At 48.1% G+C, this 26,835-nt stretch overlaps 1 protein-coding gene and 1 long non-coding RNA gene across 3 annotated transcripts; both read left to right on the forward strand.

Annotated features, from left to right (window-relative positions):
- Window positions 1-82: 82 nt before the first annotated feature.
- Window positions 83-6,977, forward strand: LOC121083809. Its single transcript, XR_005826489.1, has 2 exons — window positions 83-247; window positions 792-6,977. It is a non-coding gene; the product is annotated as an uncharacterized LOC121083809 (long non-coding RNA).
- Window positions 6,978-8,127: 1,150 nt separating this feature from the next.
- ING1 (inhibitor of growth family member 1) lies at window positions 8,128-15,944 on the forward strand. Of its 2 annotated transcripts, XM_040584534.1 has the most exons (3): window positions 8,128-8,593; window positions 8,824-9,503; window positions 14,319-15,944. In XM_040584534.1, the coding sequence occupies exons 2-3, from the start codon at window positions 9,362-9,364 to the stop codon at window positions 15,020-15,022; spliced, it is 846 nt and encodes a 281-aa protein (XP_040440468.1). In that variant the 5' UTR covers window positions 8,128-8,593; window positions 8,824-9,361; the 3' UTR covers window positions 15,023-15,944. The 2 variants fall into 2 exon arrangements, with proteins under 2 accessions (XP_040440468.1, XP_040440467.1); XM_040584533.1 differs by lacking the exon at window positions 8,128-8,593 and having other exon boundaries at window positions 8,642-9,503.
- The last annotated feature ends 10,891 nt before the right edge of the window (window positions 15,945-26,835 follow it).

Genomic DNA, 26,835 nt, shown 5'->3' on the forward strand with positions numbered 1-26,835 from the left:
TCCCCGCGGGGAGGGGCGAGGTGAGCGGGCACAACCCGCCGCGCCTGTCACCGCGACAGCCGCGCCGCCTGTGCCGGCTGACAGCGTGCGAGCGGGGTAGCTACAGCCCGAGCGGCAGGAAGAGGCGGGGCCGGCGGGCAGGGGGCGCGGCCGGGCCGCCACCGCCTCTCGCCGGGCCGCGGGGTCACCTCTGCAGCCGCCCCCCGCCCGGCCCGGCCCGGCCCAGCGTTCCTCGGCGCGGACCTCGGTGAGTCGGGCGGGCTGGGGAGCCCGGGGCCGGGGCCGGGCGGCGCCCCCCCCGCGTGGATCCGGCCGAAGAGCGCGTACCCAGCCCGGTGCTGCGGTGCGGCGGCGCGGTGGGTTGTGGCGCGGCGTTTGCGGGCTGCGAGCGGAGGTTTAACGCGGCCGTGTCGAGTCGATCCGGTCAAACGCGGGGGACGAATCCGTTGTACGCCGCCTATCAGCGCGGGGAGCGGCGGGCAGCCTGTTAGCTCCTGGGAGAAAAGCGTGGTGTGACATTCCTAGGCTGGGCGTAATACATCACAGTCCCAAAAACCGCTCCCGCGCCTCCCTTGCCCCGCGCGCCCCTGTGAAGCCCCGCCCGGCCCGGGTGGCCTCAAAACTGAGTGACCTGCGGCCGGCACTCGGTGCGGTACCCTGGGCTTTAGCCGGCTGATGCCAAGGAATGGCCGCTTCCTTCCCGGAGTCAGGACAAGCGAAGGGTGTGTGTTTTCTGGTGATGATTCTCTCATCTCGTTGTGGATTTCTTTTTCTTTCTTTCTTTCTTTCAGCGCGTACTGAGGAAACGGAGCTTAGCTGGCTGCAGTGCCTTGATCCACTTGGGAAACTAGAGTGAATAGCAGTAGAATGGAACAGGCGTAATGGTGCCAACAGTCGTCTTTAACTACCGTCTTGTTTCCAAAAGTAACTGCCAGCGGGTACCAAGGAAGCATGTGAGAACTCTATAAGCATATATAATATTTTCCCAGCTAGTGTCTCCCAGCTTCCCAGCTTCAGACCAGATGACATCCTCAGCTGAATGCTTTGGAGTTCTCCCCGCCCCCAGTTTTTTTACCTTCCCTCTACCGTTAATTTCCCTGGCCTCTGTGAATACACATCAACTCCAGCCTTTGGCAAGGAGTACCGCAGGTGTGCTGCCATTTTTAGGAAGCATCCTCTTGGCCTGTGTTGAAGTTGAAGCCCTTTAGCTCCAGTTGCAGCCACCCTTGCTCTTGTATGAGAAGAGAGAGCGAACCATTGGTTCCAGCGCGTGCTGTCTGCCCTGACTGTCCTCCTCCATACAAGCCTCTACGCAGGCTGTTCAGAGGAGAGCCTTTTCAGGTCTCCCAGACCACTGTGTTACTCACCTGCTAATGGATCTTGTTGGCCTTTGGGAGGAAGGTGATACTGAGCGATTGCAGCGTGACTGGATGCTGCAGGGAACAGGTCTGCCTGTGGTGAACTGCCTCACAGAAGTCCTTGCATTGTTTCCTCTTCTGTCTGCCAGGGACAGGTTTGATAGATTTTTCTCATATGTAATATGATCATTTTAAATAATTGCTTTTATGTAATAATAGATGCCCATCTACATCTTGCTTCATTTTAGAGAGTATCTGATACAAAGCCCTTTTTTTTTTCTTAATACGCACTTTCAACAATATTTTTCATTTAACCGTCATAACTTTTTGATTAGACAAGAAACCTGTTTAATGGGCTTGCTAATTTGAGACTAGCTAGGATAAAACTGAAGATACCATCCAATAACCTCTGAAAATGTTTGCTTCCTATATTTCTCAGGAAGCATCACAAACCAATTATTTCAGTTTCCATAGTGAGACGGTCTTGATGTCTTTGCCGTTCAACACATACCCTGTTAAGAGTTGTCATTAACTCTGTTGTCTCCTTTGTTCTGTACAATGCCGAGCACCTTGACAGAGTCCAAATCAATGCCAAGTAACAATGGATGTTTTTTAGCCTTAATTCCAGGTTTAGCTATCATGGATGAAACTGCCAACAGATCAGAAGAATGTAAGACCTTTTTCTTTCCCTGGTGGTTTCAGAAGGCTTAGTGCCTGTGCTATCGAGACTAGCTTTTAGGATTTAGTCCAGAAACCTCTATGTCCTACTATAAAACATGATTTTCTGAGGGTAGAAAAGGAATTCCTTAATGCCTGAAATAAACAGTTAACATCATTCACACTTGAGATTTTTTTTTATGCAGTAGAAGAAATTCAATGGAATGGTGGAAGGTATTCTACAAGTACTGTAAAAAAATATAATTTCAAAAGAAAAGCAATACTAATCCTGATGGATTAGAAGCATAAATTCACTATTTAAAAAATACCAACATTCTCAGAAACAATCGGTCTGTGACTGTGGGCACACCTCTCCTGACACCTATAAATACCTGCCTTCCTGATATACTTATTCCTGGCCTGAGACATGTGGAATGAGACAATAGTCATCTACCAGAGAGGCAGAATAGCGGCAAAGGATTTTCTGCCTCCATCACAAGATTCATCTTTGCTTCCACCTGGAGTAGAAGATGCCTTCAAAGGTTGCCAGCAGCTGGTACACCTGATCAATGCTCAACCTGAGCCTGCTGTAATCCTGCTACTTCTTTATTTTCTGCTGAATGGCTAGCAGGAGATGCAGTCTGCAGAGTGGTACATCTCAGTCAAAATCCCACTGAGGTGTGTCTGCCTGAGCTTCAGGTAAACTTGTTTCAAGGGGACACCCATGTATTTGATATTGTCAGGCCATCTTCTCACTTTTTCTTAGGAGCCGTTAAGGCTAAAACTTGCTTCTTTTTTAAAGAAAAACTGGAGCTTACTAAGGCGAAGAGGTGACTCCTGAACGCCCTAGAATGGATTTATGTATTTTCTGTCCCTTTATCTGCATGTGCAAGAAGGCACTCTTTCCGGGCTGGGCTTGATCAAAAGAGAAAACCTGGTAGAAGCACAGCTGTGTGTGCTCACCACCAGAGGCTCTGCAACACCTTTGTGGTGGGCAGGGAAGGTCTCTGGGGGCTCTGGCTCACCTGGCTCCTCCTGTATTTTCTAGCTTCCAGTCCCAGGACTACTTAAAAGATACGTCCCCAGAAGTAAGATCAATGGGCAAATCCCAGAGCATGTTTTGTAAGTAAATAAATGAAAGTTAAGCTAAAAATTCATTTTTTCCTTCCTCTTTATTATTAAGAGATACATGCTTTGTAAGGTTTTACAGCTTTCCCCCTATTATTAAAGGTGTTGCATTTTTCTTCTAAAGAATTAAACCACACCATCTTAGAATTGTTGACAGAGCAGGAAGGCTGCATTTGTTGTGTTATCAAAAGCACGTTTCCAGTATCTGTGGCTCTTCTTGTCAGATTCTAGTTCAGGAACCTGACAAGGAAGCTGACCCTGAGAAAATAAGGGAGGAAAAAGTGTTGTAAGGACAAACTACAAACCGAAAGCGAAGATGAGCTAAATCCACCACAGGGGACTGACTTTCTCTTGGCACTCCATAGTGGTCTGCAATAACAGACACATTTTGACTTTTACAAAACCTAGGTGCTTATCAGCTTGTCTAAGAATCTCGTTTAATTTTTAAAAGGAGGATAAAAATTGTCTCAAGCTTATCACAAATGCTTGAGTCAGAAATACTGTAAATGTTGAGTGGCCATTCTCCCAAATAATCACAAAATAGGGAGTATGTTTTCTGAAAGAGAAATCACGATGAGATACCTATTCTAAAAGTGTGATTCTAGGGAAATGAAATAGAACTGCAAAAGAAATTTAATTGGTGGACATGAAGAACAAAATAAACTTTCCCGCTCTTATCAAAAGCCTCATAGACTGGACCCTGCATTTTCAACACCATCTACTATTGTTCAAACAACCTGCCCATCAGCTGCTCTAACAAATGCTGCCCGTTTTTCATCAGAAGTGTTTATGTATGCACCGCAGTCTACAGAAATGAGCCTGAGGGTCGGTATCAATTCAGTCAGGGCTCAGATCAGTGTCTTTGTCAGTGGTTACCAACTGTTGAGGTGTCTCTCTTGAGCTCACTGTGGGAATGTGCAGCCCATGGAATAAGCTCCCCTTGATATGCATGCTGGAACAACTCAGATGTACTTCTGCCTTGGCCCTGTACTGCAATGCACAGTTACTAGTTCCAGTCAGAATTTTTTGATCACCTATAATGCCAGTGCTGTTTAAGCTCACTAGGTGCAGCTGGTGCAAGAAAAGGGATGGCAGCAGCCAGAAAACAGGTGTGAAAAGAGGCAGTGAGTGCAACAGGCTCAGGGCAAGCTGAGGGACAGATGAGGAGCTGTATCCAGTGAAACAGATGTTTTCTTAAGTAGGACCTGACTTTTTAAAAAAAAAAAAAAAAAAAAAGTTTAGAATGGCAGGCCTATGTTAGGTAAGTGTTTGGAAAGTTCTTGAGCCTTTATGGGAAACAGAAAAAGGATAAACTCAGCTAGATCTGTTTTCCAGATTTTAGAAGCCATTAATCCCACATAATTTGCCAATATCAACAGGTAACTTTCTGGCCCAAATATCTGTAAATAGTATACACTGTCTACTGCACAGACAATGCATATTGCATGAAAGTGTGAAATAGGACTTGTCTGCTGGTCTCCGTACTTGCAAACCTCAGCTCTGCTCATCTTGCATGTTAACTTCTTGCAGTTCTGTTAAAAAAAAAAAACACACCATATGTAACTGTAGAAGGGAAGGATTAAGTTATTAAGTCATGCAGAAACAGCAACTCCTTAGGAGGAGTAAGTAATCTGATTCGTCTGTACCTATAAAGTGTAACAACTAACGATCAGAAGACACTGTCTTTTCTAATAGACACACAGCTGAAGTGATTACATAGTATTTCATACAGCAGTACTGAACCAAGGCAGAGAAAGAGAAAGGAGGTAGCCAAAATTCCTTGTACCAACTATCCTCATATATATTCAGCGTCTGCATTTGTGGAACATATTTGGAGGTTTGGGATTTTATGCTGCTCATATTAAGAATTTTGAACTTTATGCTGATGAGCTGGGATAACTAGAATATGTATATGTTATATGAAATAATTTTATATAATATTATAGATGTATACATAATATGTATGTTACACAGCAGTTGTGTAAGTTGTTGATCTGGTTATAGGTTCCCTTGATTCCCATTGCTGGGAATTTAGATCTTTAATAAGGTAACAGCTTCGAGGAACTTCTGAAAACCCCAGAGATTTGAGTTTCTAAACAGGAAAGAGGTACTGTAATCAGAACAAAGGGGCATGGGAGCAGAAGGAGAAGAGTTAGAATCTGTCCTCCTGTAAAGAGAAGAAAATGGAGCCCACAGCTTGCTTTCTTGTTTTGATAATTTGATAATTTTGATAAATGACAGTCATTCCCCATGCTTCTACTTGTGAGTGATCCACAAGTGAGTAAGAAATGGGCCCCTGATATGTAAAAAAAAGAACTGAAACTCCATTCAGAATCTCCCATCTCTCTCCTACTGCAGTTGAGAGGCAGGAGGCCAAAATAAAAAGAAAGCAGATGAGGAAGAAAAGGAGAGATGGGCATTACCTCCAAATATTCCAAAACTTTCCAGCCTGGAGATGTGCATGTATACCTGATTTCTGCACACACACACACCCCTCCTGCAGCTTTCCAAAATGATGGCTGACATGCTGCCTAGAGGGGGTGCAGAAAATAGGTATTTCTGGGTACAAGTATATTTGATTACAGCACTACACAAAGCACTGAGAATCTCTGGGAACGGTGAAAGGGGACCTTCAGAGCATATACCCGATGCATTCTCAGGTGAGCTCAGTCCCATTCTTTCCCTAGGACTTGTGCAATGTCCTATGATGTTTGTTTTTCAGTCACTCTTCTGGCAACATGAGAGGCTAACAGAGGAAGATCTAGTAGACAGCACTTTTAAGAGGCAGATGATACCAAGCTCTCTGTCCTCAGTGCACCCAAGCCTAACAATACTTTTGAGCAAATCACAGAAGCCTATCAGGCCACAACTACACTTGAAAGTGGTACCTTTCTTTTTGAGGGACAGAAATTCTTGTTTAGTGAATTAGCAGGTACTTTTACAAACCGATTTCTTATTAGTATGTGTAATTACTACTGTGTGTCTAGAACAGTGGTTAACATTTTTGCAAGAATGACTTTCTGGAACTCATTTGAATTCTTTTCAGATGTCTTGCCTCTACTGAGTCATAATTAATAGCTTGGGTTCTTATACTAGCCAGGGGACTAACTACCTTCAATTGCAGACAGTGGCTCAGCTTCTTCAAGGCAAGAGTGAAACAGGCTATAACTACCCAGGTGGTGCCAAAAATTTAGAATAGGTGTTCCCAGGCTAGCACTGCCATTGCACAAGTCGTTCTCGATGCCACTGTAAACCAGAGTGCACAGCTCGAGAAACACTGGCTTGGAGCTCTGCCTGGATGTTGTAGTACTCACCATAATTTACATACATAAGATCTCAGGTTTTCGAGGTTTACATCGGCATGTACAGCAACTCATGGAAACGGAAAATGAGGGGAAGAAAAGAACAGAACTTACAGGTATCTTCAGAAAAACGAGCAAGTGCCTTCTGAAACCTGCCTGAAGTGGTGGGGCAGGGTCAGTTCAAAATAGGTTTAGTCTATGGTAACATCTCCGCTCCTCAGAAGCATTTCAGAGGCTGGCTCCCACTGGATACTGGAGGGGTTGGTAAAGAGTTGCCTGCACTTCCCTGAAAACCCCACTCTGGGCGTTCACACACCAAGCTGATGACAGTAGCAGAAATACTCGAACGGGGTTAAGATGCTGAGGTCCTTAGTCAGGCCGTCGCTCCCCCTGCTCCCTACGAGCAGCAGAACATCACCGCCTTAATAAACAGCGACTGTACCAGCAGGTCTGAGCGTTTAGGAATGATGAGTCAGTCTCCCCTAAATTAGGGGATTGCCGGTGACGTTTTTGTTTTTGTTTTTGTTTTTTTTAAAAAAAGACAACTGAGGCAGAAAGCTTGCGTTGTTTTGCTTCGCTGCGGGCGAGGTAGGTTTTCCAGGCCCGCCTCCCCCGCCCGACACCGCCGACCCTGGCGGAGCTGGGTGCCCGAGGCTCCGGCGCCGGGTACAGACGAGCGCTTCTCCCCAGCGAGGGGCCGGGTACGCCCCGCGCTCGGGCAACGCCGCTTTGCCCCGGCGGCCGTAGCCCGCCCTGCGCGGCCCCGCGGGCGGGACTGGGCCGCCGCCACCGCCCCCCAGCACCGCCCTTCAAGCCCGGCCCGCCTCCCGCCGGCGGAGCGCGGCGCCGGGGACCGCAGCCCCTGCGCTCGCCGGGGCGGGGAAGCGGGGCGGGCAGAGGGGGGTCCCCCGGCCCTGCCACCGCCCCTTGTCCCACGAGGCGTGCCTGCTGCCGCCCCGGCGGGGGTGAAGCGGTCGGACCCGGCAGCCCCGGGGGGCTCGGATGAGCCCGGGGGCGGGGATCTGACCTCCCCGCGCCTCCCAGAACGGTGCGCTGCCGGCCGGCCCGCTGCGGGTTACGACCGGCCACGGCAGCAACTTGAGGGAACAAAGGCAGGCCGCCCCCGGCGAGCCCCGGCCGCGGGAAAGGCGACCGGCAGCGGGGTGCTTCCTGGCGGCCTCCGGGCCACCCCGCGGGGGAGAGCTCGAGTGGCACAGGGCTGCACACGGCGCCCCTTCTCCTCCTCCCCGGAGGCACTCAGCCGCCGCCAGGCTCCTCCGGTAGCGCAACGCCAAGCGCCCAGCTCCGGCCGCGCCGCTCATCCTTCCCTCACCGCCGCGCGGGGGAGGGGGCCCGCGCGCATGCGCCGCCACCCGGGGGCCGCTGGGAAACGTAGTCGAGAGCCGTTTAGCAACGGCTCCATTTTCTCCTCGCGCCGCCGGGAGCGCGCACGCGCGCGCCCGCCCCCTCCCCTCCCCTCCCCCCGCCCGTTACCGCCCCTTCTGCCGCGACCGGTATCCCGGGCGGCGTTGTCACAGCGGCGCCCGCCCTCCCGGCGAGGATTGGCCGAGGGCGCTGCGGGGCGGAAAGCGATAGAAGAGGTGATTGGCTGGGGCAGGTGTCAACCGCTGAGGGGATGATTGATGCCGTTGCCCGCTGAGGAGGGAGGTAGCGTTTCTGCTCAGCGTCCGGCGGCGCGCCGGGTGCAGCGCTGGCCCCCGAAGCGGGGTGGCGGCGCAGGCAGTGCCGTGGCGTCGCATGGTTCTCAGTGCCCCTCTCTTCCCTGTCCCTCCTAGGAAAGCCCTCGGAGCCGCTCCTTTCTGGGGCGAGCGCGGCCTCCGCCACCAGTTCGCAGAAGGCGAGAGACTCCTCCAAAGTCCGTGCCCTGCCGCAAAAGCATCCAACTTGCCCCGCTCGCAGGCGCCGGCAGCCCGCCGGCCGCCGCTCTCCCCTCAGCCTCCCCGCGGGCCGCTCTCTCCGCAGCGGCCGCGCAACTTCACCGGAGCCTCCGCCTTCCCCCCCTCCCTCCCTCCCTCCCTCCCTCCCCGCCGCCGCCCGGCCGCGGGGGCTTCGTCCCCACGCCTACGCCGGCACCGAGCCGCCCACCCCTCGCTAGGACCGCATCCCTGCCGCCTCCCCTCCCCAAACGTGAGTAAGGGGAGGAGGGACGATGAATATGCAGAGGAGCGCTCGCCCCGCCGCGGTTCCGGGAGGGGGAGGGGGAGAGTGTGTGTGTGCGCGGTGAGTGTGCCAGTGTGTGTGAGAGAGAGTGTGTGTGTATACAGCGCTGGGAGGGGTGCGCATGCGCCGTGCGTGGCGGGGCTGAATGTTTCCCAAGTGTTTGAAACTGGTATTTGGGTTTTCCACGTTGGATCAAGTGCGGCGTATAGGAGCGAGGAGGCTGCGTTAATATCACCGGGGAGCGGCGGCGACGGCGGCGGCGGTGAGAGCGGGGAAGGGGGAGCGGCGGAGAAGCGGAGCAGAGCGGCGCTGGCGCATGCAGAGGGGCTGCCGCTGCTTCTGACAGACACTTTGCAGAGCACATTTTGTTTCCAGATTGTTTCGGAGGAGCTGGTTTAAGCCCCCCTCCTTTCTCCTCCCCCCCCCCTTCACACACACACAAATCCCTCTGATTGTTCCTACCACCTCCTTCGTGAATTACCCACAACGACAGCCATTCAATCAGCTGCTGCTGGCTGTAGGGGACTAGCGGAGGGTGTGTGTGTCTCTCTCTCCCTCTGTTTCACACAAGAGGAGTCAGATGTAGCTTCTCTCGGTTTTTTGGGGGAGCTACAGAGAGAGGTGGGCAGGGAGTGAGCCCTTCATCGGGGTTACCGTCTTTGGAGGGAGCAGCACTTGCTTTCACAGACAGGGAGAGAGAGGTGTGGGGAAGGATTTTTTTTTTTTCTCTGCCGGATGAAAATGTTGAGTCCTGCAAACGGAGACCAGCTTCACCTAGTGAACTATGTGGAGGATTATCTGGACTCCATCGAGTCTATGCCCTTCGATCTGCAGAGAAATGTCTCCTTGATGAGGGAAATTGACGCCAAATATCAAGGTAAGTGCTTTCTATATATGTGTGTGTGTGTGTGTCCGTGTGTGTGGTATGGGGCTCGGGGGGTGGGGGGGGGAGGGTGTCTTTCCCTTTCTTTTCTTCAGAGCTGAGCCTCGGCTCCGTTTGCCCCTCTGCACCCTACAGGGATGGTAGTTTTATTTTTGGGAGGTGAAAGGAGGGAGAAAGCCGGGAGGAGAGATCCGAGGGAGAGAGAGGGGCTGATCTGCAGCGTTAGCTCTTGTCATGGGGCGGAACAAAAGGTCTCCAGCTTCTCTTATTAAGCAAGGACTCTGCTTTTCTGTGTAAATTGCTGGCCAAGAAGGCGGGGGCAGGGAAGTGGGGTGTGCGGTGCACAAAGGGGGGCCGTCCCCGGCCATGGGGCTGAGGTGGAAGGGTTTCAGGGTACGGAAGAAAGTGCTGGGTGGACAGAGGGGGAGAGATTACAGCACAACATTTAGGAATGTACAGTATTCATTATGGCTGTAGTAGGGGAGAGAGGCAGCTAGTGAGGGAGGGAGGGAAGGAGGGAGGGTGGAGAGGGGGGGGTTTGGCGAGAGTGGGGGGCAGGGTGTGCTTTCCTCGCTCCCTTCTCGGTGGGTTTCATTTCACCCCGTAAACCAGCCCCGCTCCGTGGGGCGGGGAGGACGGGACTGGCGGAGGGGGGGGGGGGGGGGGGGGGGGGAAGGATACGGTCGGGTTTACGGTTGTGCTGAAGGCTGAAGTGCCCCCTCCGTCCCTCCCTCCCGCTCCTCTCCCCTCCCCGTGCCGCCGGTACTCGGGGCACGCCGTCCCCGTGCCCCACGGGCGGAGGGAAGAGGAGGCCAGTTTGTGCGGGGTCGGGGCAGCTTTGTCACTTGCTTGCTTGTGTCCGCTCGGGAAGGGGGGAGGGGAGGGCTTTATTCGGTGCCGCCGGCAGCGGTGACAGCCGGGGTGCCGGGCGGGGAGGACCCTCTCTCCCTCGGCGTGCGCGCCGCCCCGCGCCCCCGTGCATGTGGCCTTAGGGGAGGTGGGCAGCGAGCCCCGCCATTCCCCCAGCCGCAGCTCGGGCGGCCCGCCGGGGAGCCTGGGGGAAGGGACCGGGGGAAACTTCCTCGGGAGACAGTGGCTGCCGCGGGGGGCGCGGGCGGGGAGGGGAAGGCAGGGCGGGCAGCGCGCCTCTCGCGCGCTCCGGGCACGCACCACAACGGCCAGCGGGCACCTCCGCGCTTTGCCGGGGACTCGGCGGCGTTGCGGCTTTTATCAATGCCCCTCGTTAGCATAGCGCGGCTGGCCCCGCCCCCGGCGCCGCTGATAGGGGGGAGGCCTCCCCACGGGTCGGCCGCGGCCCGCCTCCTCCCGCCTATTGGTCGTCGGGCCGGACCGTTCCGCCTTTTTCCCCGCCTCCTCATGACGTTTCCAGAAGCAACTTTTCTGTGGGGTTGATTTGAATATCTCGGCCTGCCCCGGCCTGCGGGCTCCCATTGGCTGGGGCGGCAGCAGCGGGCAGGCCAACCTTGGGCGTCCGGAGTGTGACTGACGTGTTTTCGGGACTGGGGGCGCCGCTCCTCCCGCCTCCTCTTGCTCGTGAATGGCGCGATGGTGCCGAAGGGGGCGGGCGCAAGCTCGCTCTGCCCGCTGCAGTTGGTTGTTTTTTTTTTTTTTAATTTAATATTTTTATATATATTTTTCTGGTTCTTTCTGGTTCCGATTGGGAACAGCGCGCCAGCCGGGGCGGGCTGTCCCCGGCAGTAGCTCTGATAGGTGCGAGGATGGGCGGGCAGCCGCCCCTCCCCGCCTGGGTGCCGCCGCTGGCTCCCGCGCCCCTCCTCCCCCACTTCCTCTGGCTGCGCTGTTACGCTGCGAACCGGGGGGATGCCGCCGGTTTCCTGCCGGAGAACAATAGCTGCTGCGTCACTTCCGGGGCGTGGCCGCCGCGCTGGTTGCTAGGAGAAGGCGGCCTCCCGACCCGGCGGGACGGGGCCGCTTCCCGCTCAGCTGGCCGGCGGGGGCCGCCTTGCGTTAGAACCGTGGGGGCCCGGGCGCGGCGGCACCCGGTGCTCTCCCCGCCCGCCCCCCCCGGGCCGCGGAGCACGCGTGCTCCGGGCCAGGCGCGGGGCGGAGCTGCCGGGGCGGGGCCAGCCCGGCTCGGCGGTGGGGGCGGGGGAGGCCCACGGGTGGCGCCGCAGAGGGGCGGGGAGGGGCCCGGGCCCGCCCCCGGCCGGCGGAACTCCCTCATTTCGCCGGTGTCCAGCGGCGGAGGAGGCGGCCCAGGCGGGTATCGCCCAGCCGGCCGGGAGGCGGCGATGGAGTGCGGACGTCGTGAGGTGGCTGGTGGCCCTGCTGCCCGCGGCGCTGGTCGCTGCCTCCGCCTTCCCCCCGGGGAGCCTCGGCCGCCCGATGCTGGCCGCCCTGGCGGCAGGGCGAGAGGGGGCTCCCGGGCGTCGTGGGCATGCACCCGTGACGGCGGTGCCAGCCCTCAGGGCTACGGGACTGTGCCGCGAATAAAGCTTTCACAACGCACGGCACCTTTGTTTTTAATTGGGTTTGGGTTTTTTTTTGTCGTTTCGGTGGCGTTGGGCTGCGCATTCACCGCTGGCGAACAGTTTTGTAACACGCACATCGCGCAAAACTCTGCTTTTCTGTCTTTCTGTTACAGCTCGCCAGGGGAGAGCAGTTGTCTGGAACTGCTATAAACGCAGCCCCCTTAGGGCGGGCGACTTGAGCGGAGCACGCTGGTGCGGGGGGCGGCGGTGCAGCCCCCTCCGAGCCGTAGCAGGCGGCTGTCACGCTGCTGCTTGTTAGCTGGCTCGCCGCTCGAATAGCGAGCGCGTCGCCGCTGCTCCGCAGCCCGGTCCGCCTGCGGGCGGTGGTGCAAAGGCACATTCGCGCACGGTGTCACACACTGGGGTGGCAGCGCCCGAGGACGCGCTCGGCAGGGCTTTGCAGAATTCAAGACCGTTGCAGCCGACTGCTTCCCCTGCATGTTCCAGCTGTTTCGGGAGGTGGTGTGGTGCTGTAGGGTTAATGTATATATGAGATACTAGAACTGAAGTTTTCCTAATGTCTAACTTAAGTCGTTGATTATTTTGTGATATTGAGAGAGAGTATTCTTAGTGAAAGATTCAGATGATGACATCGGTCAAGTGCCAAAGCCTAGAACGTAAAACTCCTGCATTTCAGCCATTGAAAATAATTAATAGTTTTATTAATTAAAAAAATAATTAATAAATAATAATAAAAAAATAAGGGGGTTTAGCCTTCCTGAGTGCTTAAACTTCTGTATGTTCGGAGGTTTTGTGGTGGTGGTGGTTTGTGTGTGGTTTTTTTTGGAGTTTTATTTTTGTAGTTAGAAAAAAGGGCATTTGCTTAACATAGTCAATAACAAATTGAAATAGTAATTTTGGTCAGATAGGTTATATTGCAGTACCAGCTGACAGATCATGCTTAACCGATATGAGAAGTGTAGGCTGCAGCTCTAAAAACTACAGTAAAACTTGCATAATTTTTCCATGTCTTCACTAGAAATTAGGAGCATGTGTCTTCAACAAATCTGCCCAGGCAAGACAAAACCTAAATCATAGGATAACTGTTAGTTGTATATGTCTTGTATTCACTTATTTTAAAAAAAAAAAAAAAAAAAAAAAAAAGTGTAAGAGATCCTGGTTTCTCTTAGGTGAATTGAGCTTAGATTTTAGATCTCATTATATTTTGTTCCTCTAAGGCAGAATGTTCTAACATTCTGGGAGAAAGGGAAAATCAGAGAAGAAAGGAGATGCAGGAAAAACATGCTGCGTGTTTTTGAGGCTTAGTATGCAAAATGCTGACTGTCCTGTATGTTTGAGTGGATTTGAGTATCATAGTGAAACTCAAAACAGTTTTTAAAAATAGATATCTAGAACCATTCTTTAAACACTTTTCTGCACTGTTCTCCCTTATAAACTGTTGGAACAGTCCTTGAGGTGCGATTCAAGGTCTAACATATTTTCAGTGTTAGCATTTTAAATTGGAAGCTCTAGCTGCCCCAGTTGTATATAATCTTTAATGTTACTTTCCAACTTTTTAATCTCATTCTCATCAGTGAATATTTAATGAAGATTATATTTCTGTGTTTTAAAAAATAAGCAACAGGGTTTTTTATAGGAAGTGTATAGAGGAAATCATCTAGACATCTTGGATATTGTAATCCTGATTCTGCAGTCCTAGGAATTTCAGTGGCCTCACGTTTTCAACAAAAGTAACTCAGCAGTGCTGGCTGAAATTGCCATAGCTTAGGGTCCAGCCCCATGTGTTTGGAGTTCTTCTGCACTAGCTGTCAAGTATGATATAGTGATTATTAAATAACTCAGCATCTGATTTCTACACTGGTTTGTGCCTGCTTTCTCTCCCACTCTTTTTCTCCCACTCTGTCATTTACTGAAAACATTAATGTTGTTATACAGAAAATGTCCAGGAAAACAATCTATTAATTTCCCCTCTAATTTTACAATTAAGTCTGAAACTTTTGATGGGTGTGTGTGTGTGTGTATTTGTTTAGTTAGATAGTTCTTTTTAATTACTGTGAAGTTTAAAGGGAAGAATTGTCAACATGCATCAAATTATATTTAGCCACTTTTTTTTTGTAAATCAGCATTTGCATTCTATTCCTGCACGACCGGCTGGAACAAAAGTAATCCACTGGATTCATGAGCCACTTGTCAATATCAGCTCTGGAGAATCTGTCGTTGGTCAGCTTTGTGCGTTACAAAAGGGTGTTGCTGTGTGGAAGGAAAAATATGGGAAGGCTTTGTTTCAACATTCTCCCTGTTGAAAATATTTATAGTTTTTATTTCTTCCTTGCAGAGATTCTGAAGGACCTGGATGATTACTATGAAAAATTTAAACGAGAGACAGATGCTGTGCAGAAGAGAAGAATGTTGCACTGCATACAGAGAGCCTTGATTCGGAGTCAGGAACTGGGGGACGAGAAGATCCAAATAGTCAGTCAGATGGTGGAGCTCGTTGAGAACAGAACAAGGCAAGTGGACAGCCATGTGGAACTGTTTGAGACTTGTCAAGAGACTAATGATACCACTGGAAACAGTGGGAAAGCCAGCCAAGATAAGTCAAAGAATGAGACAATTGCACAGGCTGAAAAGCCCAACAATAAGAGATCGAGGCGGCAAAGGAATAATGAGAATCGAGAAAATGCTTCAAATAATCACGATCACGATGACATCACCTCAGGAACACCAAAGGAGAAGAAAGCAAAAACATCCAAGAAGAAAAAACGGTCCAAGGCTAAAGCAGAGAGGGAAGCATCTCCCCCAGACCTTCCTATTGACCCTAACGAGCCAACATACTGCTTGTGCAACCAAGTCTCCTATGGAGAAATGATAGGATGTGATAATGATGAGTGCCCCATTGAGTGGTTTCACTTTTCCTGTGTGGGACTCAATCATAAGCCAAAGGGCAAATGGTACTGCCCCAAATGTAGAGGAGAAAACGAGAAAACTATGGACAAGGCATTGGAGAAGTCTAAAAAAGAAAGGGCTTACAACAGGTAGTTTGCAGACTTTTCATAGTGAAGAAAACTGAAACCACCAAACCAGTGTATTTATTGTCAGTGTCACCTTTGTTGAGGTGAAAGGATTGTAAAATGTATATTTTTAAAGGAGGTTTAAAACTGAACCATTCCTGTTACAGGGACGGCAATAAACAATTTTGTTTTTCATTTGGTAAACTGTAACAAGAATGTGGTCTGTGGACCAATGTATTCCAAAAGTAAAGTTATAAGAGTTTGAACATTTGGATGGTCTTAAAAGATAAATTAATACTTTTTTTCTCCTTTTATTTTCAGTGCTGGTAGCACTCTACCCATTAAAATTTTGATGACAAATATCTCTGAAATGTAACTTTGTTTTCTTTAATGAAAAATGTTATTTACCTTTTGAGCAAAATTGTTAAATAGTTTAGCCATCTGGTTGTATCTGAATAAAGCCGCAATACATTACAAATGTAACTTCTTTCTGTGATAAGCAATGCAAGAACAAACAAAAAGAGGGTAAAATTTGGTTCCTGCTACAAAGTGTCAGTATAACAGTTCAATAGCAAATGTTTAAATAGGCTCAGAAGATTATTTAAAAAAAAAAAAAAGTTAATGGTTAAATTTTACACAACAAATATTTTATATGCTGGCCAAGTACCACAAGGGCCATTTTAAAATGATTGAATATGTTTTATATTTAACCAGGAAGTGGTTTAGTAATGAGACTTAACATAAATGAAGCTTTATACTGTCACAGATAGTAGTGTAGCAATCCTTAATTTGTTTAAGTTGTATAAATGTACATTTTTAAGTGTAGTTGCACTTATTGTATTATACTTGGAAATGCAGCCAAATGCCATTGTGTAACCAATGTGCATTTCCTGCTATATGTATGAAAATTGTACAGCTGTGATGTTAAGAAATAAATGAAACAACTTTGACAGTTTGCTGCTTTAGCAATCATGTTTAATGATCATTCATATAGCTTAAAAAAAAAAATTGTCTTTAACCTTGGCAGCTCCTGCAAGCTGCCTCTAGGAAGCCTGAAACTGTTGTAGTGGTAACCAAATTACAGTTCTGATAATGAATCTTCATAGACCGTGTGGCCAGCAAGGTCGTAGGAGAGCCAAAATAGCATTTAACTTTCCTTCCAAATCTAGTCCTTTTGTGCTTGCAGTCACTCCCAGATCTGGACATTTATCTAAAATTTGATAGCATAGAGCTGGTCTCGTTTGGTTGTTTTCATGCTTTTACGCTATGGATATAAGTTATTCCATGTTTGTTATCAGCAGAAAGATCTTTTGTGTTACAGCATTTTCAAAGTACTATTGCAGCTGTTCCAGGGTAGGCATTTTTATTCTTCAGGGTCACCTCATACAAAAATCTGCTAGCGGTGATCAAGGTGCTATGTGTTAGATGGGGTGTCCCAGTCCTCTGTCACTTAGCTTAAAGCAGAGCTTGGTCAGACTGTTTCCTTCACCTGTGTGGCTGGAGGGTCCAGCGTTCTGGCTGAGCTGATTTCGTCTCCTCGTCCTGCTGCGGGCCTTCACTGCAAGTGGGAAGGGAACGGGACCAGCAGTACGAAGGCTGTGGAAGCGAAGGTTGTGAAATACGGTGGGTCAGACTAGTCTTGTAAGAATACGGGAAGCTTGGCTTGAGTTTTTTTGGAAGACAGCATTCCTTTGAAATCTAGAATTGTGTTGTTTTGCTTCCTGGACAGTGAAATCATACTGCTACGATGCTGCTTTTTCCCAACATATTCCAGCGGGTCTTCCTGTTGGAAGTAGGGGGGACAAGGTTTTGGATGCAGCTGAACACGAGGCAGTTGCAGGGGCTCAGTGTTTTCTAAAGATGTACTGCAAAGCTCCAAGATGCACCACATCGCCTTGCATGGATGTTCCCTGCCAGACAGAAATGCCCACAGTGACAAGTCCTTTTTTACTTGTAAATAGGCACACTCAGTGTGTATGTGTGTGCATTCGTGTTTTCAGTCGCTACAGACTGTCATGTTACACTGAACCATCTTTGCCCTGGGCAGATGACCACTCCAAATCACATCTCCTGCTCCTGAAGGTGGTTTAGGGTTGGCGTGGAATTTCTGTATTCTCTTACCCTTCTCTTTTCCTCCCTAAAGCCTTCTGGTTTTTTGTTCTCCCTACGCGCTTACCAGTCTTTTCTGCTCCCCTCTCCCTCTACTTGCTGCTGTTGTGGCTAATCCTGAGTTTCCCCGTCTTTTCTGCCTCAGCCATTCTGTTGTCCTCCCACCAGCCTATGCTGAGAACACTGATACTTAGCAGGATTGTACTGGTGAAACCCCACTGAAACTTTATCTAGGAACTAGTACAGACATCGTTTCGAATGAAGCCTTTTTGATGAAATGAAAAAGGGTGTTTTGAATGTGAAAAGCCAGAAGGAAACAAAGGTGGAAAGGAGTATGGTAAGAAAGTTCAGCTGAAGGTGGATCAGTAGAGTGATATTTATACTGCCTTTAAACAAATATATTTCCAGCTACTGAAGGCTGGCTGTGGCCTCCTGTATTTCAGTATCTCAGTGCAAGAGGCAGCTGCTGATCTGCAAAACAGCTTGAAGTTACATCCCTTTCCACATTTTTCCAAGACTTGTGTAATCTTCTCAGCTCACCCTGTTACAGGCTGCAGCGTTCACCCGCGGGGCTGACTGGACTGGCACGGTACCATTTGAGAGGGCTAGTTTCAGTGGATGAGCACAATTAATTACTTTAGTTAGGTGTAAGGGACTCTGCTGTGGCACTGAGCTCTTTGTTGATGGAAGTGAAGCCATCTCATGTTATACTGACACACTGCCAAGCGCTGCGTACTGTGCAAACTTTGTTCTGGCTTTGGTATCTTGTCTAAAATGCTGTCTTTATAAATCCTACTCTCTTAGTTATTTGCAGTGAACGTAATGGCCATGAGAAGCTGTCATTCTTTGAGCCGATTTTTGTTATTTCTGCATGACAGACCAGCTAATTTGCCAGCTTTCTTATACTGCCTGGCAGGGTGACAGTGCTGTGATTCGGGGAGATCATCTGCAGGTTTGAGGAAATATCTGAATCTCTCTGTGACCCTTTCCCACTGAGGTTGCCAACAAAAGCCTTGAGTGAGAAAAGGCTCTTCCAGGAGCTGAGCTAAGGCTTCTGACTCATTTCCCACAGGCTAGTGAGCGGCTATCATATGGTAGCATTAATACAGTGAATAAAAATCAGCAGGTGTTTGTTGAGGAAGCCACAGCAGCAGGAATTGCCGACTTAAATTTCTCATTGAAAACATTCAGGCAGCCTGTAATCACTGCTGGTCTGTGATAGGTGTCACAGGTAGGTCCACACTGTTGTCGCTGAAACCTTGAGCTGATGATAAAAGTCTTTCCAACTACTGAAAAGTGCCATTCCTACACTCAAGTCAAGGGAGCTGGCAGCAGACCTTACCCTGCATCGCCCCTGTCCTTGGACGGCAGATGTGTTCTGCAGCGGGGCAGCTGGCGGTGAAGGGCTGGCGCTGAAGGCACGAGCTCAGAGGCAAAAGGTGGCAGCGAGGCAGCCCACCGGCTGCTGTGTCAGCTCCAGTTGCAAAATGTTCCTAGCAGGACGGGAAGGGAGAACCACCATGAGCCTGAAACAGCAGAGCAAAGCATCAGTTTCAACTGTTGTATCACCTGAAAGCATCCCAATTAAGCAGAACTCCTGTCTCCATTAAGCGGCAGCAACTCTGGCCATGTGTATCATTAGGTTTAAATAGGTTTCTTACTAATTAAGCACAGTTGCTGATTAACTGTGTCCTAATTTTGTGGAGCGTGCAGAATAAATACGATTGAATTGGACTGCTCCACCGGTCTTATTTTTTGGTAGGGTATTTTTAGTTAATCTTTTACATTGTAGTAATAATGAAAGGGAGACAAAATATTGTAAATGGTGTCACAGAATATAGTACAAAAAAAGTTCTCTGTAACAGAAATGTTTGAAAACATATTTGAATTTCCTTGGAGTGCATTCTGTTGCTAAAAGCTAGACTTATCATCATCCTCATGGCCTATTTGCTCTGTGTACACAAAACCCCCCTTGTGCTAGCCGTAGCTCAAAAGAGCTAATTTCTTGCTTCTGAGTATCAAAAAGTAGTGTGAGTATTCAATGTAATGTCAAAAAATGATCAAGCTAATAATGCTTCACGCAGCTTCTTACTTTCCCAGGTGCTACTGAAGTCCCAGACATAACAAGGAGGAGGAACGACACTGTAAGGAAGAGCACTGGAGCAAACGGAGTGTGCATAGAAAGTGTTGAGACACAGTATTAAGGTTTTCCCCCGAGTTCAGGATGCCCAGATTACTTTTCCCAGTAAGCAATTATTGTTGTTGGTCATCCAAAAAGGCTCAGGTACCTCTGTCCCCTCTCACAGCAGGGGAGCTCTGGTATGGCTAGGACATGGGCATGGAGGGCTGGTGGCTCTCCCCAGTTGCGGGCTTCTGGTTGTTGGTGTCCAAAGCCTGATTACAGGGTTAAATTAATCCTTTGCTTCACTTTGTAAACAGCTTTCCCAATGGTGGTTACCATCCCTCGTCCCGGTGTGTGTTACTGCCCTCTGTGCAAGACCTCACCACTCTTGCAGCTCTGCTGGAAGAAGACAAAAGGTGGTTGATACCAACTTTTAAAAACAGGTACCAACATTTAAATTTCCAGCTCTTACTTGAGCAGTGTAAGCAAACATTGTGGCTTAACATCCTTGAGAAGGGCTGCTGGCTTTGCTGTCCCCTCTGAAATACCTTGGTAGTTCAGCTAACCATTTTTAAAGACTTTGCATACCATCCATCTGACATAAGGTCATGAATTCTCAGGTGCTGCAGTAATGAAGAGTGTGGAAGTAACCCCGGTCAGATGGATGGACGCTGTGTAGACATCAAAATTCCTTTCAGTTGTTGGGGTGAAAACCTAACCTCCACCCAAATCTGAGGCAACTAGTAAAGCAGGGAGCAAAAAATGAGTCTGAAATGTCAGGATTCCTTGCAGTACAGTAATTTGAGTTTATATACCACTGTGCTGTAAGCACCACGTGCCTGCGCACTGAGTCTATAGCCCCCCCAAAAAAGTTTCAAGGCAATTCCTCAGATTGCTTATCAAATATAGTCCTGAGGGTATTGACACTAACGTTAATTTCTAAAGCTGCTTTAGGTTGTTACTTTTCTTTTCAATAGCTTACTTTAGTAAGTCAGCCTTTCTATATGGCCATCAGCTGAGACTGAGGGCTGGAAGGGACCCTGCGGGGGCTGCAGAGGACGCAGGCAGCAGGTCGCTTCATGGGGTGGTCAGTTGTCCACGCGGGTGCTGGCTGAAGTGGGCCTCAGCTTCTGCTTCTGCTTCATGCTTTGGGGAAAGGATCACAATGCAAAGAAACTGGAGTGATCTCTTGCATTTGGCTTGCTCGCACGTCAGGTAAAGCCCTAAGAGATCAACATATCTAGGGCTTGTAACTCAGCATTGTAAAAAAAAAATAATATATATTTTAATATATATGTATTTCTTTTTTTATATACACACAAAATAAAGTTGGATCTTTTATGTGAATTTTGTAAAACTTGGGCAAGACAGATAGCATCACCTTTATACTCTCCCTTTGTGGAAGAATTAATGCAATTTAAATGACTGTTGTCCCCTCCTGAACTTCCTCATCATACAAGACACTTTGCTAGTTCCATTTTTTTTTTTTTTCAAAATAAATCAGACTTTGGGAAAAAAGAGGGTTTTAGTGATAAGGAAGAGAAACCCAAGTGGCTTGTGCATAAATGATTTACCTGCATACAGAAAGGAATGTTTTGCTATGTTAATTAAAAGATATATATCAGGAGACTTTTCTTGCTGCCAGACTCCTCTCTCCTTGAGATTTGCATGGTTTCATCGGAAATAAAATGATCTGTTCTCATAATAGCTTCTTCAGTCTTATAACTTTGGGAACAGATGATTTATTGAGAGCCGTATCAGTAAAAGATGAATTGTTAGATGTATGTTCCACGCAGTGATTTTATTCAACAACGAAAAGATTAAGGGCAATTCTTTCAGAAAAGTCCCCTGAGTTTGAATGCTTTAGTTTGTAGATGTCCCTGGAGGACACTGAAAATAGAAGGAAATGAATGTAACGTGTCTTGAACTTTAATCAAGTCTGATCTATGGTCACAGCCACTTAAAAACGTTGATTGTGATCACATTGTTTTGGCATAGTGTCACCGCAGAACAGAAATATGATTGTTTAGCTGGCTTGATTTTGCATTTCCGTGCTTTATCGGGATTTGATTTATTTTATGTTTTGTCTCAGTTTTTAATCTGCTGATCCTATTCTGCTTGGATTGGAGACAACTTCAAGAAGACAAAAGTAATATTTTTAAATTAAACGTACTGATACTTCTCTCAATCTTTGTTATCCACACTCATATAAATAATACCTTTTTTCTATGAATGTAGAAGGTGTCATGAGAATTTGCTTATGCTGAGCCCTTAGGATCAACACAAACCTTTACAAGAGGAAGGGAGAGACTTGTGAAGAGCGGAAGTAAGGTAAACAGCTGGACTTTGATATCAAAAGTAATCCTTCCTGGGCTATAAATGATTTAAAAGGGTCCTATCTAAATAGCTTCAAAGGAAATAGAGCATCACATTTCTCAAAAAGATGAACACAAAAGTATGTGACACTTCTGCTAGTTTCGGTGAAAGGACTGGAGGCTGTTACGTGCAGGGGCAGCAGTAACATTTTGCAAAGCCAGAACTGTGTCATACCATACAAGGGAATGTTAAAGAAGTTAGAAGAGGGTTACCAAGGTGTCCTACTACCTACAGATGTTATTTTATAGAAGGCATCACTGGCCAGGAGGTAGCACCCTCATCCACGGATGTTTCAAGGGAAACCAAAGAACCTTTGTGCAAGTCAGAGGCCAAGGGCCCACTTACTGTGTCCAATGGAGCAGAAGTGGGCAAAATTATATTTGACCTGAACTCACTGTCAAGCCATAACTAAGCAAGTTTCTCAAAAAAGCACAAATACTAACCCCATGAGTAAACTGTTTGTTTTCCTGTAGGTAACCAAGGCATACGTCAGATGCTTGTATTTCAGGAAATGTTTCAGGCGTTAAGTGGAGAGATCTGTTATCTAATGCTACTAATGTATAAAAGGTGAAAACAAAGGAACTTCTGGAGGACTAGTTGAAAAGATTAGGACCAAAGTTCAGGAAAAATAGGTATATTTTTATTTGTAAACCTGATGTAAATCTTATTTTAATTGCTTCGTCTAGCTTCAGGAGGGTTCATTGCCTCATCCTTCCTATCATAGGCCTTTTTAGATCAATTTCTTGCTTGAAGTATAAGAACTGGAGCCACAGACTCAGATGTGCTATCAGTGCGGGTTGCTCCTTTGTATGCTGGACCTTCGTCTGGTCAGCAGAGATTCCCTCCAACGAAAATACAGGTGAGGCATCTCTGCTCTGTATCAGGCAGCTGCTGGAGGCTGTTTTATTAGCATCTTGCACACACAAAGTTTTTTGTCTCTGGGGTCTCTGCACTTACTCTTATGGAAACCACCCAGGACATGTCCTTCTAGTAGATAAACAAGGATCTCACACTCACTCTTTTTTTCACATTTTTTTTGAGGGCGAGTGGGTGTGGGTCAGAGAGATGTAATACACATGCTGAGTGGATGTGTTTCACTCTACAATATGCTGAATGAAGCTTTGAAAGCTTGTCTATCTCCTTACCTGTCAATTGCTTCTAGTAGATCCTCTGTGGTAGTGTATGCACATCATGGATTGGGAAATTCTGTACATGCTTCCAGGACAAGGCGACAGTAGTAACTATAGTCACTTCTCCTTGTCAGCACTGCTGGAACTTGGTTGGGTTTCTGCTGTAGGTGCAGAAAGGATTGCTATAGGGTTGGGATTCCCAGCAGCCAGCTGTCTGAAGGGGATTTCCCCTCACAGGGATATGAACATTTCTCATGCCACTCCCCCAAATAATTTTAGGTAAACTGGGACAATCAAGAAGATGACCAGAGGACAGAGGTGAAAGGACTGTACATAAATTATGCTGGGTGTGCAGATGACTGCTTGTATATAGCATGATTTGGAAAAGGTTGTTATGTATGATTGTCTTAAAAAAAGCCAAAAGGACAATTTGGGGAACTATGGGCAGGTCAGCCTCACTTCGGTCCCTGGGAAAACCGTGAAGGGAGTCCCCTTGGAGCATGTTTCTGGGCACATGAAGATGAACGAGAGCCTTCAGCATGGCTTTGCCAAGGGCAAATCGCACCTGACCAGCCTGTTTGCCTTCTGTGATAAAATGACTAGAACTGTGAATGAGGGGAGAGCACTGGGTCTCATTTCCTTCACCTTTAACGAAGTGGATGCTGTTCGCCTAAACTTTAGCAAGGCTTTCAATGTTGTCTCCCATAATATTCATGCATCTAAATTGAGAATTTGCAGTCTGGATGGCTGGACGACTGGATGGGTAAGAGCTCTTTGGATGGTTGGGCTCAGAGGGTTGTGGTTAATGGGTCACATACCTTCTTCTCGGGAGCTGGTAATGAGCGGAGTACTGCAGGTCTGTCCTGTGACCTGTCCCATTTATCATTGTCAGTGACCTGGAGGAAGTGGTGAAGAGCTCTCCTGTCAAGGTTGCTGGTGACACCAGACTGGGATGGTGGTACCAGTCACTAGGCTCAGTGCTGGGGCTCCCATCCAGGGGGACAGGCTGGCACAGGGGGCTGACAGGAACCTTGTGCAATTCAGCAAGGGCAGCTGGAATTCATGCAGCTCTCCAGAATTCCACAGGGAAATACCTGCTGACTCTTACTTGGAATGTAAGAATTCACTGAAGCATTGGAGAAAAACTTGTTGCTTCATCCGTGGGGATCAGCACCATAAAAAAAAATTAAACAAGCAGAGTAACCATATTAACCCATCCTTAACTGATCCTGACACTAGTTTACAGCCCTCGAGTCTTGCAGTGTGGGTTTTTTATTTTTTTCCCTTTGGAGAAAAGTATTTCATGGTGCTTTATTTTCTGTCAAATGCAAATGAATGAAAATGTATCACCAGCTTTTCTAAGCCTTCTCCTTAATTGGGGTGCAGGAGAGGGGAGTCCCTGGATTATATAATTTATCTGAAGATCTGTGTTTTGTTTTTGCTGTGCCTCAGGTAAGTTCCCAGCTCCCCACATCTTATTTCTGATCCATTTTAGACAAATTCAAAACCTGGCATCTGTTTTTGGCTGCTGTTCTTTTATTACTACTTTAGCATCCAGGTACGAACAGAGCTGTTTGAAAGGCTCATAGCAGTAGGAAGAAGTTTGATGCTGAAACACTCCATAATTCTGAGTTTCCTAAACAAACTTTGGTAGCAATGGGATTTTCTGATCTTAGCTGTCCATGTGACCGGAGCAACACGGAACTTGTCTTTTTTTGGAATGGTGTTTTCATAATTGCAATTTTCTTTCTATATATCCTGTACTTCAGGAAACAGGAAATTTGTAGTGAAGATACCATATTTATGGGAAAGGAAGATGAAGTTTTTGATGAAAAGAGTGAGAGAAAACAGCATAAAATTGTGCACAGGCCTACATTGTGGTTCAGGAGCTGGTGCTTCTGCCACCTTGTTCTCTGTGCGTGAACCCCCAGGCTGGCATGGCCGTATTTGCTGGCGCTGTGATGCCTGGGGGTGTGCAGCTGGGCACAGCACCAGGACCACACCAACCCAAACTACACTGACGTTACGGGCTCTGAGGGGAAATAAAGGTTTTCCTACAGGTCTGGACCTGGTCCGAGAGACATATATGGGGTGTCATCTGCCTCACTGCACAGATGACACATCCTGGGACCTGGAAGAACATGAAAGGCTCGAGCACTGACCATGGATGGCCATGTTTGTGAGCCAAAGTCTATACGAGAAGCATGGTGGGGCTGTCCCACACGACAGGTTTACTGACTGTAAACTTGCCACAAAGGCAAGTTTGGACTGTTTTGGGAAAAATCCCTCTGTGGCAGTTTGCTGCTGGGCATCATGTCTCTTTCTTGCTTCAGGATCCCAGAGGGGAGATACAAATGGCTGGCAGGTTGTGGAGCAGGGGAAGGGCACTTTGATCGTGTTATAAAAATAGCAGCAGTGAGCTTTGGGGTGGGGTGGCATGAGCCAAGGGTTGAGTGAGCGAGTCCCTCTCTCCTTGTGTGCCCTGGCAGCTCATGGACAGGGTGCTCCAGAGGGCCACGGGGCCCAGAGGCCATGAGACCGTCAGTGGGTGGTTTTTCTTGGTCGTGGTAGCGTGCCTGCGAAACCACAGTTTGTCGATTTGCTGCAGTTTATCTGCTTTATGCTGATAGGGAGCTGTTTCTGCAACATTGAATTTATTTAGCCCAAAGCAAGATGAACCAGTTCTCTTGCGTATACTGGAAGCCTACTGTAAGAAGCAAGAGTGAAGATGAAATGAACCCAAGGAACAGGTGCTGCTGCAGGAGACTGGGAATTGGTCACACACATAAGCCCAGTTCCTACTGATTTCATATCTCACATCTCTGACTATCTACACGGATGGTGTCTTATCACCCAGTCCATCCTTCCAATCCTTCTGTGCCCAATTCTGCTGTCAGGTGAACCCCTACAGCTTTTAGCAAAGCCTCTTGGAATTTCAAATATGTTTTGCATGATATTTTAAGTCAGTAAGTCTTGTTTTCACAAGATCCAGTACAACTGGGGATTAATTTTGTTATGATAGCGGGTCTTGATTTATCCTAACATTCCCATGACACAAATGTTGCCAGGCTTTTGTGGGACTGGACACGTTAAATTACTCCGTATAATTCCCTCTGTTAATGTGGAATGTCCTGCCCACAGTAACTGGGTAAGTGCAGATTTGCCAATCTTACCATGGGAAAAGTATAAGACAATTGCTAAATATACCAACAAGGAAAATAAATTGGTGTCTGTAAGTTGGAGTTGCTAGTTAAAATGTTAAAAATATGAATATATTAGGGTGATCGGAATTTTAAAAATTGTTTATGAAAGGGTAGAAACAAAGACTGAATTGAGGCAGATAGATACCTTGAGACATTTGTATCAAAAAACTTGTCTCTGCTTCTGTGTCCCATTACCCACCAGAGCAAAGATCCGTTTACAGTCACCTGCCATACATCAGATTGACTTCCAATATCAGCATCAAAACCTCTCCAGTCATCATCACTCTATTGCGATCCAAGACCTAGATTTCCTAGCAGAAAGACCAGACACTGACCCCCTTGAGCCAGCACGCTCAGGCATCTGCACTCTTTTTCCCATGACACCATCCAGGGAATGACAGCCACCTCCTCTGCTGTGGCTTTTCCCTGCGTCTTGCAGCTCAAGGCTAGACCTCTGCCGAAACCAGACTTGCCTGCAGTCTGTACTGGGCCCATGGAAGTCCCCATTCACACACAGTTAGGAGAGAGTCTGGAGACACCCAAAGGGAAAAGCTTTTGGCAGACCCCAGTCCCTTCCCATGGGGCCACCCGTGCTCTCCTTTTCACAGGAGCTGGGTGAGCAAACATAGGTGAAACGTGGTGACCCCCCACACGCAGAGCAGAAGTCCTGTTACACATTTCCTTGTCGCTGCCCTAGCAGAGCTTGTGTTTATTTTGCGGACGATGGGCTGATCTTTTAATGATAATAAGGTTGTCTCATCTGCCATTGTGCAGGAATGAGATCTGCAAGGGTTACCTCTCACTCAGCCTTAGGAAAGCTATGAAATGAAAGACAGCTAGCAGCTAGTGGCAGAGAAAGAGGGAAAGAAAAGGAGATTAAGGTCTCCACAGGTGGGAAGTT

This window comes from Falco naumanni, chromosome 2 (assembly GCF_017639655.2).
Source record: "Falco naumanni isolate bFalNau1 chromosome 2, bFalNau1.pat, whole genome shotgun sequence".
NCBI lineage: Eukaryota > Metazoa > Chordata > Aves > Falconiformes > Falconidae > Falco > Falco naumanni.